Below are 14,104 nucleotides of genomic sequence, written 5' to 3' on the forward strand. Positions count from 1 at the left end.
GAGTGTCCGGAGAGTATACTATCTATCGTACATTCAAACTCATACACGATGTGGTGGCTTCTGATATTAGCTGGCTTACTAGCATTACTACTGATCTACAGCAGCGCATCACGTGGGGCGAAGTGTCCGCCATTACGCACGGGGTGGCTACCGTGGCTAGGATGTGCAGTCGAGTTTGGTAAAGAACCACTGAACTTCATTAAGAAGACAAAAGATGAGGTGCAGGTGATTATTTGCAGTTAATAAAGATTACTGTATGGTGTAGTTAGGTCACGTGTTCACCATACATGCTGCTGGAAAGTACATGACTTTTGTAACGAGCCCTACCCACCATAACTACTTCTTCCACACTACACATGCTGATTTCCAACAAGCAGTGCAGCCATTTACTGAACGAGCTGGTGAGATAATGTGTGCACATTGTAAAATCTTTATATTTGTCATTGTTCAGTTTTGAAAAAAAGCTGTATACCGCCATCTTTTATGACTTATCCACTAAATATTGTGGGCAGGTCATTATTCATTATTGAAGAAAATGTAGGTTATCAGTTATTGTAAAGGTTAACCAAAAGCTTGTCTTTGCTGAGTAGTAAGAGATGTTTTCTGTGCCGCTATAATAATGATCAACAATCTTCCCCACTTCAAAATGTACATGCATGTGATTGATGGCAACTGTAGTGAAATTTGAGGTGGTGGAGTGAAAAGTGATGTGGGTGGAGATGAACAACAACTAATCAAGCTTGCCTGGCCTTATATTTCACAAAACAGCGAATCAAGTTTTTGCCAAACTAAAAAAAAAGAGAATCACTTGATCCCTCTAAGATGGTTGTAGACTACTGGTATTCAGGGGTGGGCACAGCTCCAACACCTGTAAAGACTGATATACTCCAATAAAACAGTCAATTGCAGCTAAATATTGTTACTGACATGCCAGGTCAGGAAAAGCAGTTCAAGTTAGCAGTTAATATTTGTATCAAAAAATATGTAATGACTTGTAAATGGTTAACGTTGACATATTAAGTGTACTCAATGACTAATGGCAAGCACAGAATTTATGTCCCACTCTCCCATACTATATTTTGCAGAAACTTTGACGAAATTATGAGAAAAATATCAATTGAAGTTTATTGTTCCCAGCAGTTCACATGTGTACAGGTATCCATGAAGTCTGTAAAATTATCTTTGCTGGGAGTTAAACTTTGATGGAATTATATGTCTAAGTTTTCTTCTGCTAGCTTTTCTAAATTTTTGCCTGTACGTACGTATGTCAATGTGCAATTTAATCACTGTGCAGCACTAAAATAGTAGATGTTGGTATCTGTTAGGACAAATCCCAAAAACTATTCTAGTCCGGTATTTTTTTAAGATGAATAGGTAACAAGAGTCAATGCTCTCCAGTGAACCAATGTACGGGATGGGGGTGACAATTACACAACATAAATACAATGAAATCTCATAAGAAACAATTGTTACATTAGAATAGTTATTTTACACACAGCTTAAGAATCACAAATATTAGGGGTTGGATAACTGCTGTGTAATAGTTTATTACATATTCTACATCCCACCTGTTAGCTGGAGTGTCCAAGTCATCATTCTTCACCTACCACTCGTCAATGCATGACCTCATCAAGGGGAGCTTTGTACCCGCCAGCCTGTCAACAATCTGTGATCTGTTGTCAAGTAAACTACACTATGGGATATCCAAGATGGAAGACAGAGAAATGGACTTGATGATGTTAGTCAAATCCATCATGTTCCCTGCAACAGTAGCCAGACTGTTTGGTGATGATGTTATGCCTGAGGGGAAGGTGTGACTGTTTATTGTCTTGCACTGCATTGAGCTCCACCCACTAGGACAAGGTATTGGAATTCCAAGAACATTTTTTCAAGTATGATCAGGACTTTGAATATGGAGCTGAATTGCCATCTGTTTTACTAAGGTACTCAACAAACGGTAGCGGTACAATTATCGTACAATGATTGTATTGTAAAATGAGAATAGCATTATGCTTAGATACTTCTTATTGCATCTTTCTAGTAAAGATGCAAGAGTGTGATTAACAGAATATTTTTAGACAGACAAAGTATTGCAATATTCCTTATAACATAAACAACAAAGTTTGAAGATTTATGGAAAATAGCCAAGCTTTGTTAGCCATTTACAGTAGCTACCTCTATAGGTATTTTGCATTATTCAATAGTATAAAACTTATAAATTACTGTATGATGATCTACCAAGCTCTGGTCTCACCAAGCTTTTGTTGTTTAAGGTATCACAATTATCTCATGTCACACTATCACACACTCACAGGGAGTGGAGCACACACAAAAAATGGCTGCAGAAACTGTTCCAGCAATTTCTGATGAAAAGGGATGGGGCTGAGATGAGTGATTCCAGCCAATCAGTGTTCAATAAGATCCTAGCAACAGTTGATAAGGAGAATGCACCTAACTACGGTGTCCTGCTGTTGTGGGCATCACAAGCTAATGCTACTCCTGTAAGTGAAGGGTGTGGCTTGTGGGAGTGGCTGGTGTATATAAGAAAAGTTAATGTGATATGAAAGTCAAGCACAAAAATTTAATTGTGGCATAATATGGTAGTCATACATTGCGTCATTTAGCCTCTAGCTTTGTGACTGTGGTCTGGCAGGCTGGCAGGGTGACTAAAAATTGAATTTGGCCCCTGGTTTTTATTTAGTATTTATTCTTCTGTAGGGGTTTTGCTGTTTTTAATGCTGTATCTGGCATTAGTAACACTATGACTCTTCCATAAAGGTGCTTTTCATCGCGTAAGTTTTTTTATGGGTGGCATTTTGGAAGGAGATACCTACTATACTGTACTACTGCACCATATGAGACTGCAGATAATCAAGTTGCCACTGAGTTAGGATATTTTGTAGTTCAATAGAGTTTTATTTAATGTGACTCCCTACAATGCTTTAGCATGTGCCTGGTGGGAAAACATGTAGTGATGGTATATACTTGGGCCTGCCTGTGGTACAAAGTCAGGTTCCACTTTGTCATCTGTGTTATTTTCTAGATGGTGTTTTGGACACTGTGTTTCATCCTGTCTGACCCTGTGATACACCAAGCAGTGACACAGGAAGTAACAAGCATCCTCCCACCTCTTGATGAGCTAGGCCACACCCCCATAACATATGAGATGATACAACAACTACTGACTGTTAAGAGGTGAAGTCTGTATGGTCAGATTTTGCGATCATGTGATCTATGTGTAGATGCGTCCTGGAAGCCATTCGGCTGAGACCCCCAGGCATGATAACACGTAAAGTGACAGAAACACACACACTGGGAGTGAGTGGTATACACCATACAGCGTTTTATGGTTGAGGTCCAAATGTTTGTAAATTGAAATTTGGCCTCAACTTCTTATACTTTTTTGAGTTATATCACCATAGGAATATTTTAGGTACTGACATGGTAAAGCTGAGGACAAATGTCAATAAATTTTCTACAGTTGCTATAAAGTTCTATTCCAAAAATGATTTAGACTACAATAAGGCTCCTATCGCTGCTTGCTTTATCACCTCCCTGTTTGCTTTTTAACACTTTCCTTTGAGCTCATTGTATTGGACAATAACATTATTATAGTGGAAAGCCAATTATCTGAATGTCAAAACACCCATTACCCTAATAGTTCAATTAGAGTATTTTGTCAACAGGTGTATGGTCTATTAGAGTAATTGAACAAAACTCTATATAATTGAATGATTTTGCATATATATAAACACTCTTCCCACCTAATATTCAACTTTATAGTCCTTGTAAAGTCTTTGACTTTAGTGGGATAGGTTGTATGAAAACTTACTACCTTCTTTCGTAGTATCAAGTATCCATAATATTATAGAGAAAGCCACTTGTGTGTTGTGAACACAAATTCTGCTTGGGGCTATGAATTTGGACCTCACTTGTGTGAGCTGATTTTTGGTGTGTGTTATGCTATGTATTACTGCATGCCATAGGACTACACTATACCCCAAGGCCACTATCTGATGTTGTCTCCATTTTGGGAACATCGTAATCCAGACCTCTTCCCTTCCCCTGACAAATTTGATCCGGTAACCATAGTAACTGGTGGCTGTCATGGTGATGTGTTGCTAGGATCGATGGAGATCATGTGATCTGAACAAGAATCAGTTCCTTGAGGGCTTCGTTGGTTTTGGAGGAGGGCGTTACCAGTGCCCTGGCAGGTGATTAGCTACATTAGTGATAACATAGAAGTTTACTACTTCTTGTGAATGTTGAACCATATTGCTTGGTAACTGGGTCTATTAAACTTCAGTGTTCATGGGATGCCTTCACATTGGCATGTAAGATTTTAATAGTAGTACAGTAACAATATACAATATCTATCAATCTTCATTTACTGTATGTTTTGTAGCACTAAAAAGTGTATGTGTGTGCTGTGGTACATGTAGTGCAATGTGCATGTGTGTATGTGATACATATATGTAATTTTCATTATTATCATTGTACAGGGTAAATGGTGTGGAATAAAGTTTAGCTGTTCAAATAAATGCAAAGTAGTTAGCATTCGGCCGTCATTTTAGTTATCCCCAAGCAAAACAAAAAACTGGTAAAGTATTGAATGATTTGCTATCAAGTTTTGTCAATAATATACATTCCTTTTACTACATCAAAAGAGTTTGGAACAAAATAGAGTGGTGGTGTCCACTCTTTAGGGAAGACCCTGATTCCAGTAGGACTCAGTACAACCGAATACATTATGTGAAACAGACCATTCTAAGCTACCCTCAACAGTTTAACAATAGCAGTATACTAGCAACCACAAAAGCATGTGACAGGTACACTAGTTTTATAGTTCCAATTCATTAATTTTTTTTATGACATGAATTTTTAATGAAGATGTTGTTAATGTTGAATAAAAATGGACCGTAACAGTCTATTGTGGAAAAGTTTATGTGTTATATAAATATTATGCACACTGGTATTCAGCTCACACACTTACACTAGCAATAATTATAATGGCACCTGTTAGCTAAGTGGTAGTGGCATACAAAAAGTATTGCACAAATTTTAGGGTGCACTACTGTAGACTGAAAATTCCTTACATGAAAACGTTCTTCAAAATACCGATTACCAGTGAATTAGGATACTGTAAATGCAGGCCTTGTATTTATGAGACCTTTTCAAGTGCAGTCTGGATCATTGGCTAGTGTTTACTCATTGCGATGATGGTTAACCAAAGGAACAATCCCACGACCTGGAGAATGGCCCACAAAACATGTTTATCAAGAACTGGAACTGTGGTAGCTGTCACATGTTTTAACATACAAAATGAAAGTACCATGAGCATTTCATATTATTGGAGAGACAACCGAGATTTAACATACTCAAGTAAATATTATTTTTATTTATAAGAACACTGCATGGCTTTGAACTTATAATTGAGCTGATTTCTTCTGTCTATTGGAAAATGTATAAGGGTGGGGCAGGTATTACCATACATGTACGTAAATAATTATTCCTTGCAAATTTTTTATTTGGCACTGAAAAATATTCTTCCCTTTATTCTCACTCAAAAAACATTGTCCTGCAAATACTTTTAAAACAGCAATTAGTTTGGTAGAGATTTTGAGGCAGTCTGGAACTACTGTCATGGACAATAACCGTGGGTTAAGATATTTGTCTCAATGATGGTTAACCAAAGTATCAACCACTGAAATTGTGAATGGCCCACAAATATTGATTGTTGTTTATCAAGAACTGGAACTACACTATAACATGTGGTCATTATGTGTGTAACATGTTATGTACATGTGTTATGTGTCTGCTAACAACTTTATTGTGTAGCTACCTTTGATCCTGGCACTACTGAGACTTTCACAGTTTAACAATACTTGAGTTTTTTCCACATAATTCCCAAGTAATGATTAATTTTTCAAGGGAAAATGTTGGTTTAGCATTGTCAACTTTTTCCCGCAAAATTCAGAGTTTTAAGGATACACAATGCAATGAATTTGCTACTTCTATGAAAATTTCTGTGGATGAGAATTCGGTCCTTTCTGATTTTCTATCTGTATAGTGAATCCATACAAGTGACTCTATACAGGTCCTCAGAAATATTTTTGCCAAAATGTCTCACACTTTTTTTTGCTATGAACAAAATTTCACAGTGAATTAAAACATGTTACTGTAGTATTAATGTGGTCATTGATGATGTGATTTTATCTCATGTAGATGGTTTGCTCTTATGGAGATGCACTTAGTTGTTGCCATGGTGATCCACATGATGGATTTCCAAATGCTAGACCAAGTGCCAGACCCAGTGAGTGTTCTAATTGTTCTTAACTGTTAGAGCATAATAGCCTATGAAACCTTCAAACAGTGATTTGTGTTAAGAACATGATAGTGGTTATACTGCAGTGATGTTTTCAAATAATGACATGCCACTGTTGTCTGTCGTGGTTGACATTAATATCACTATGTCCACCAAAAGAGGTCCCCCCACATGTCACTATTATTACTTATTGTTCCACAGAGTCCATTACATCTTGTGGGTAGTCCCCAGCCTCAACAACCATGTCGTGTAGCTGTACAACTGAAGAACAAATATTAATTTTCATATTTTTATAATATGTTGTGTGGTGCTCATTAAATGGTGTTAATTTCTCCAATCAGATGTACCATCCGATTGTTGTATCTCTTTGAAACCTCCTCTGTGATCTAGGGGGTGTGGGATAAGGGAGGGCTGATCATGAGATACTTACTTGTTTTTGTAGTTCTTTGGTTTCCTTTATCAGGTTGCTTAGTAACGGTTCTGTGTTACCCAGTACTTCTAGGGCTTCTTCCCGTTTGCTTGTTAGTGTTGTTATTTGTATTGCTGGTCGACGTGACAACTGTAATTGATGGGCTAAGTCATCTGCCAGCCTGTCCACATACCTGTTGTGTTAGCATAGTAAAAATATAATATGTTCATTATCAGTTTACCGTGGAGATAACTTGATCATGTATAGATGTTGTGTCCTGGTTGCTGTGATACAACCAATCACATCACTCACACTACTCAACATGTCTTGTATACTCTGACTGCTCTGTACTTGTAAGGTATCACCCATCTAGTGTCGTAGTAAGAGTAAGCCACACCTACTAACCACACCCACCTGTCCAGCTAATGGAAAGTCAGTATCAGAGCTAAGCTCAGTGATTCGCTGCCCAAGGAAGCCACTCAACTCCATCAGGTCATCTAGCAGCTTGTTCCTTGTTGTGACATTTGCAAGTAGTGTGTCTGTATCTGACAATGACAACAATTTCACAAAATCATTATACCATACAATCCAGAAACCTTTATGAGAAATTATTAATTGTCACTTTATGTGAGCTGGAAGTATTTGTTAACAATAGAATATTATGAAAGGATACTATTTTATTTAATCACATGAAAGTTTGCTCAAGCGCACATTTACATTAATCAGTTTCTTATCCCTTCCCACGTCACAGTTAACCTCACTAAATCATCTGACAATAATTATTGGTATCCATTATTAAATGACTGCAACCACATCAATACCAAATGACTACTCTAGCTAAACTAAGTATGTAAGTTGCTAAACTAAGTATGTAAGTTGCATTAATACGTTCTGAGTCATGCAAAAAAATAAACTCATCTGCACTGCTTTTTGCTTAAATTAGTGGATGATAACTGCTTCACAAAAAGACTAAAATCCATTTTGGGGCTAGTCTGTGTCATTGTTTGCTTTTTACGTCTGCAAAACTACAACTAACGAACAAATCAAACAGCAAACTCAGCATATGCAAAAAAAATTTTACATCACAGAAATCATTAGCCGTGAAGTTGTATTGTGTGGTGAATGATTGCATCATTGGTGGCAGAATTTGTTGTCTAAAGAATATGCTTACCTGCCATATGAGTTTACCTAACACAATTTTGATGACCTGGCAAATTATACAAACCTCGTAGCACTGGGTAGATACTGTATAGGGAGTACAGTTTAAGTTTTTATGGACAAACATTGGAACCTTTTTATGTGGACACTTGAGGACACTTACATAATCCAGACACCTACGGGTTCCAGTGTGCGCACAACTAGAGCCACACCCATTACCAATGTGAACTACTGCACACCTTGTGACATCACAGACTGCTCAGTGGTGATATCAGATGTAGTAATCCCTTCCAGTGATATTGTGTTGAAGTCAATGTCACCAAAGTCAATCTCTGCATTATTGTCTTGTTCTGCTTCCTTGAGCCCCTCCCCCCAATCAATCTACAGCAGTAACAACAAGGACATGGTTATCACTTATATTTACGACGAATTACAAACAATTTATGAGGATTTCATGGTTTTCCCTTCAAACACAAACAATTATATAGAAGGCAAATTGCAAAAAAATTTGACCATGATATACACACTGATAAGAGACCTTAAATTCCACACATACTGATATGTAACAGGACTAATGTCCAATTTCCATATAAGTATCTTGAGGATCATTAAAAATCTATGATTAAAAACATTGCAGAAACATCAATTTCTGATTCTTTTAAACTATTATCAAGACATCACTTTTCTTTGCGCATTTACAACACACGTACCACCAGCTCATCTCCAGCTGCTACTGATGAACACTGATGCTGCTGTTGCTCCTCTACCTAACATGATAGAAATTGTTAAGGTATAGTGGAACCCCATCTATTCTGGACACCTAGGTAGGGTATCCTGATTACAGGGGTGTAAATGTGTGTAGTGTGTATGTGTGTGTGTTGATACGGACAAGACCACAGACAAGAGTCCTGATTACTAAATTTTCTTGTTTCAGGAGTCAACTATACATACAAATGGGACAATCAATACGTGTCTTATTGTCTGCATTTTAGGGTGTCACTTTAACTTTTAGGACTTCCATAAAACATTATAGGGTACATATATTGTACTGTGGCCGTAGATTAGATGTATTATTTCCCACCTGGGGAGCTTCTCCTGTTTTCCATTGGTGCAATGTGACATTACCATTGTCATTTAGGTAGCACAACATTGGTAGCAGTTCATTAGTTGATTTTCTACATGAGTAAGTCACACCCATTATTGTGCACCAACACATAGCCACACCCACCTGCTGCAGGCGATCTCCACAAATGACTTGTAATAACTGACAGCTGGTTGAAGTGTTGGTAACATCTTCATTACCTTATCATACACTGACGGCAACTCGTCAACAAGACACAGTAGCTCTTCCTTCACGTTGACCCCCTACAAAAACACATTCCTTAACTTGTAGCGGTCACGACACATTAGTAGCTAAATTAGAGGAACCACTTCAAATGTGGTCTAATGGAATAGTTGTCTAATGTGAACACCTACTGTGTACATAGTATAAATACATTGGCACTCACAACACAGTGCATTTCATAGTGAAGAAGATATGAAGAGTGTATTAATAGTGGTGACATTAATGCTGTTGGCATGTCACCCTGCCATGGCTGGGAGAGGAAGAGGTAGGGGTGGGGACACAGGTGGAGGAGGAAGAGGCAGGGGTGGGGAAACAGATGGAGGAGGAAGGGGCAGGGGTGGCAACACAGGTGGAGGAGGAAGGGGCAGGGGTGGTGGGACACGTCCAGTATGTGATCCAGTTGAGTGTGATGCTGATCCCTGTGAAGGAGCTACCTGCTATAGGTTCCCTCGTGCAAAGTGCAGGCCTAACTATTGTGAGGGATGTGATCCTCAGTTCTTTGTGTTACGTAGAGATGTGACAGAATGGTGTGATGTTTGTAAGGACTTGGGAGATGCTGTTAGTGTGGAATGTTCAAAAAACAACACCTGCCCTGGGACAGCCCTGTGTGATGATCACCACAAAAAGTGCTGCTGTGGTGAGGAGAAATTTGCTTGCTTCAGTCCACCTTGTGATTCAGCAACATGCCCTAACCACCCTGATGCAAAATGTGTGTAGATTGTGGTGGCTGCTGCTGCGAGGCTAGGTTCTACCTGCGTGGAAGAGGAGAAGTTACTAGTGACTGTGGGCAGCAGGAGGCTGTGGATCAATAGAACACTAGTAGTTATAGTGACCTGATAATTGTTTTGTAATAATGATGACACAGTAATCATAATCAGACCACAGTAATATACACAAATCATTAAGTGCTCAAGACCACAAAGGTCACATGACCACTACTATCTGACCTGTGAGACAATCACTAAATCACCAACCTTACCCATCCCTTAGGACTGTTCAATGGAATATGGATGTACCAACTGCATATCCTGTATGTTGAATTAGCCTCTACAGTTCATCAGTTTTACACAAAAGTCGTATAAAGGAAACAACACATCCAGTACATAGTACTACAAAGCATTTCTTATTATATAAATTACATGTCTTGTGTGGTTTACTTAATAAAACCCGTCATTAGTACCAGTTTGTAAACCAAAACAGCCCAGAAATTGGAAAAATACTGTAATAGGTAATTTATGCTCTTAACGCAGCTCCTTTGGTTGCAGGGTTTTCAATCATTATAGGGAATCGCCTTCTTAAATAAGTCAACATTACATATCTTTCTTAAAATTAATCCACATTTCAAAGGTTAATAGCTGAAATGACAACAGTCACACAAACTTATAATTTTAGGGTTTACAATGTAAGTACTGCAATGGCTCTAATTGAGTTGGATTTTATAGACTAAGATCACAATGGGAAGAACAACAAGTTAAGTGCTACACATGACGTATACACTGAATCCAGTAATTAAGTGCTACCTCACCCATTGACAAAAAAAAAATCCACTTTATGAATGTATGATATACACTGTATCTAAACAAAGTCTCAGTAAAACACCTACAGTTGGGTGAGCATCAGTACCACTTTAAAACATATAGCACAAAGCCATTTAACACAAGTATCATATCTTACTGATGTGAGTTGTCAGTTGCTCCTTCAGGAATGTTTGAGTTGGATATAACCATTATATTATGATACCAATGTAACAAACACTATACACAATGTAACAAATGTCTACTACACAGCAATACAAGAGTCCAGTGTACATTTGGTTGCTACAAAGTGATTGTTCACCTCATTCTGGCTGGCTTATACTCAAAACCTGGCTTACGTCCATCATGTGGCTTGTGCCCATCCGGTTTACCTGTTGGCCTGACTGGCTTTGGTGTTGGCCTGACTGGCTTTGGTGTTGGCCTGACTGGCTTTGGTGTTGGCCTGACTGGCTTTGGTGTTGGCCTGACTGGCTTTGGTGTTGGCTTGGGCTCATCACCAGGCTTACTGTCTGGTTTGCGGTCATCTGGTTTTTCTGCTGGCTTGGTTCCATCACCTGGCTTGTGACCATCACCTGGCTTGCGGCCATCACCTGGCTTGCGGCCATCACCTGGCTTGCGGCCATCACCTGGTTTGCGGCCATCACCTGGCTTGCGGCCATCAAACCCACCTTTAGGCCCGGGTGTTTGCTTGGGTTTGACTGTTGACTTGGTAGATGACGGCGATGGCTTTATGCGCATACATTGACCTCTTCTCTTGTTTTTACAATCATCTTTGTCATCATTTTCTTTGTCGTCCTTGTCGTCATCATCATCATAATCATATTCGTCACCATCTTTGTCATCGTCATCATAATCGTATTTGTCATCATCTTTTTCATCATCATCGTCGTCATCATCATATTTATAATCTTTATCATTATCTTTGTCATCACCATTATGTTCTTTGTAACCCTTTACAGGTGGGCATATTGGGAGACTATCATTTTTGTCATCTAGCTTACTAATACACACCACTGCATGCCTAATCCTTTGGCATTCTCCTCCCGTTTGCTCACAGGTAGTAACTGCGTTTATATCACTCTTGATGCACTCATCAACAATACACAAGTTGTTCATTTCAGTTCCTTTACAAAATTGACAGTCAACTCTTCCCATATCATCTTTCATGCAGTAGCGCTTGCCTTTTTTCTCACATGCGCTAACTTCACCCCTCCTCCTGGATACACATCTCTTGTGCACACAGGTACCATTCCTATCCGTCACAAATGGATCCTCACACTTAACATCTTCATATTTCTTCATTGGCTTACAAGAGGGTGTTGAGGTGGGAGTAGCCTGTGTTGAAGTTGTGGGAGTGGCTGGTTCCACCTCAGGGGATTTTGTAACTACTGACTTACTTGAGGTGGATTGTGCCAGCTTATTGATTGGACGAGTTGGGTTGATCTTCTGTTCACAACGTACATGCTTTCCGGTTCTCTTGCAAACAAAGCCGTCCTTCTTCTCGCACTGCATCACTGCCACATCAAGTCCTCTATGATGTTTGCCGCCTGGAAGGCAGGATGGTTCATAGCACTTTCCCCCATGTAGTACTCCGGTACACTCTTCTTCTTCTACGCAGTCTGCAGATACAACGCCGTTTTCGTCCTTCTCTTCAACACATTCGGTCCCATTCGGGCACTTTATTTCACTGCAACTGGCGTCCCCTCTAATACAGCAGACTGCAAAACGGTCGGTTGGGTGGATATTGCAATACGCGATATTTTCTTCGTAGCCAGGGCATCCCTTAACTCCTTTGGTGCCCCTCCCACAATTTACACTTCTTCCATTAGCGTCCTTCGCTACGTGAGCGCCATCGCACGGTTTCAGTTCGTCTTGTGCGCTGCACACGACGAGGAGTGTAGCCGCAAAAATTAACACAGTTCCGCTAAGCATTATTCTCAAATGAAATGTCACAAGACTTTCGACGATAAAAATGCACAATAAGCAACACCGCAGCTATGACGTCATTCATGACAAGCCACTCCCCCTAACCCTTTTCCAGACCGCGATATGCGCTGATCAATTACGACTTCCACGGCGCCTATACACGTTCAACACGTGAAGTTTTAAAAATTGTGTGTATCGTGAAATACTCTAATAGAGCATTCAACGAATAATGCAGTGGTGCCTGTATTATTATTGTTTTATTATTGTACAAGACCTCAAGTATGAGTATAAAAGTACATTATGATTGGCTATAAGTTACTTAACAATGATTAGAAATGTTCTACACTTAATGCACAAATCACAGGTTCTGGGAGATTATTCTATCATTGTATCGTCAATGGGAAAAAGGAATTGTGATAAGCACTGATTCTAGTGGGTGGTTGTAAAAATCTCAGGTGATGCCCACTTGTATTAATAAAACTATTGGCCCACATTGACATTTGCTGCAGCTGATATGGAAGGGATAGCTACACAAATTTTATATGAAGATGATTACAACATACTGAAACATTTGTAATGCAGTAGCTATCCACGACTAGGCATGCAGTTTCTTTGCCCACTTCAAATACTTCTATACTAAAGCCCTACAATCTACACCTTATAACTATTACAAGTGAAACAGGTAGACCACAATTTCCAGCCAGCAATGTGCCAACTTACACATGCAGTAATTAAGTAGCTATAAAACATAAGGATTGTGGATGGTTTCACAATGTGCATGCTTGTAGCTAAAGAGAGGTAGAGATATAGCTAGCTATTGGTGCTCCTTTGAACACAACAAACTTACGGTATAAACCACAGTAGCTGCATCACGCTATGATAACATTTTTGTGGTCATCATACATGTGTGGATATAGTGGATACAAATATTTCCTTCAGTTGCATAAAGCAGTTTTTGTGATAAAATCTGTGTACCTTCTTCATATCAGCTACAGTACAACAGATTTCAACCTGAATACGAAGGTGGGCCAGTATAGCTAAATATTTATTACAAGCCACACATCATTGGGGCGAGCCTGAGCGAGCCCCACACTAGCGAGAGATTTCGTACGGTGAACCATTCGCGATCGAAAACGGAAAACTACGAAAATTCTAAATATCGCTCGTACGGTGAACCATGCCACGGAGTACGTGCACGAAAATATCATGCCACTTCTAAATATGGTTCGTACGGTCAACCATGCCACGGAGTATGTGCACGGAAATATCACGCCATTTCTAAATATGGTTCATAAGGTCAACCATGCCACGGTGTGTGTGCACGGAAATATCATGCCATTTCTAAATATCGCTCAGTCGTAAGGTGAACCATGCCAGGATTAGATTGCAGATGGAAAGAGAAGAAA

General features: G+C 39.2%; 3 protein-coding genes across 6 annotated transcripts in view; 1 reads left to right on the forward strand and 2 right to left on the reverse strand.

Moving 5' to 3' along the window:
* On the forward strand, positions 1–6,702 carry LOC136236938 (24-hydroxycholesterol 7-alpha-hydroxylase-like). 3 transcript variants are annotated; one of them, XR_010692241.1, is made up of 11 exons: positions 1–219; positions 266–401; positions 1,576–1,811; positions 1,858–1,943; positions 2,315–2,501; positions 3,044–3,195; positions 3,243–3,318; positions 3,987–4,082; positions 4,126–4,334; positions 6,226–6,313; positions 6,527–6,575. XR_010692241.1 is itself a non-coding variant. In XM_066027168.1 (11 exons), exons 1-11 carry the CDS (start codon positions 49–51, stop codon positions 6,602–6,604), a joined length of 1,395 nt encoding a protein of 464 aa, XP_065883240.1. In that variant the 5' UTR covers positions 2–48; the 3' UTR covers positions 6,605–6,702. The 3 variants fall into 3 exon arrangements, 2 of the variants coding, with proteins under 2 accessions (XP_065883240.1, XP_065883241.1); XM_066027168.1 differs by having other exon boundaries at positions 2–219; positions 4,126–4,214; positions 6,527–6,702; XM_066027169.1 differs by having other exon boundaries at positions 94–219; positions 270–401; positions 4,126–4,214; positions 6,527–6,701.
* The window catches only part of LOC136236937 (CDK5 regulatory subunit-associated protein 3-like), a 26,976-nt gene continuing 19,459 nt past the window's right edge, over positions 6,588–14,104 (reverse strand). The window contains exons 8-15 of the mRNA XM_066027167.1: positions 9,121–9,257; positions 8,974–9,067; positions 8,603–8,659; positions 8,132–8,273; positions 7,149–7,279; positions 6,976–7,103; positions 6,756–6,927; positions 6,588–6,711 (exon numbers count right to left, since the gene is read on the reverse strand). Of these exons, the coding sequence (XP_065883239.1) occupies positions 6,640–6,711; positions 6,756–6,927; positions 6,976–7,103; positions 7,149–7,279; positions 8,132–8,273; positions 8,603–8,659; positions 8,974–9,067; positions 9,121–9,257 (933 nt within the window). The 3' untranslated portion in view covers positions 6,588–6,639. The remainder of the gene's footprint in view (positions 6,712–6,755; positions 6,928–6,975; positions 7,104–7,148; positions 7,280–8,131; positions 8,274–8,602; positions 8,660–8,973; positions 9,068–9,120; positions 9,258–14,104) is intronic.
* On the reverse strand, positions 10,945–12,769 carry LOC136236936 (uncharacterized). Of its 2 annotated transcripts, none has more exons than XM_066027164.1 (2): positions 11,381–12,769; positions 10,945–11,344 (listed from the first exon to the last, which is right to left on the reverse strand). In XM_066027164.1, exons 1-2 carry the CDS (start codon positions 12,702–12,704, stop codon positions 11,070–11,072), a joined length of 1,599 nt encoding a protein of 532 aa, XP_065883236.1. In that variant the 5' UTR covers positions 12,705–12,769; the 3' UTR covers positions 10,945–11,069. The 2 variants fall into 2 exon arrangements, with proteins under 2 accessions (XP_065883236.1, XP_065883238.1); XM_066027166.1 differs by having other exon boundaries at positions 10,945–11,151; positions 11,236–12,768.

Source organism: Dysidea avara, chromosome 10, assembly GCF_963678975.1.
Source record: "Dysidea avara chromosome 10, odDysAvar1.4, whole genome shotgun sequence".
NCBI classification, from domain to species: Eukaryota; Metazoa; Porifera; class Demospongiae; order Dictyoceratida; family Dysideidae; genus Dysidea; species Dysidea avara.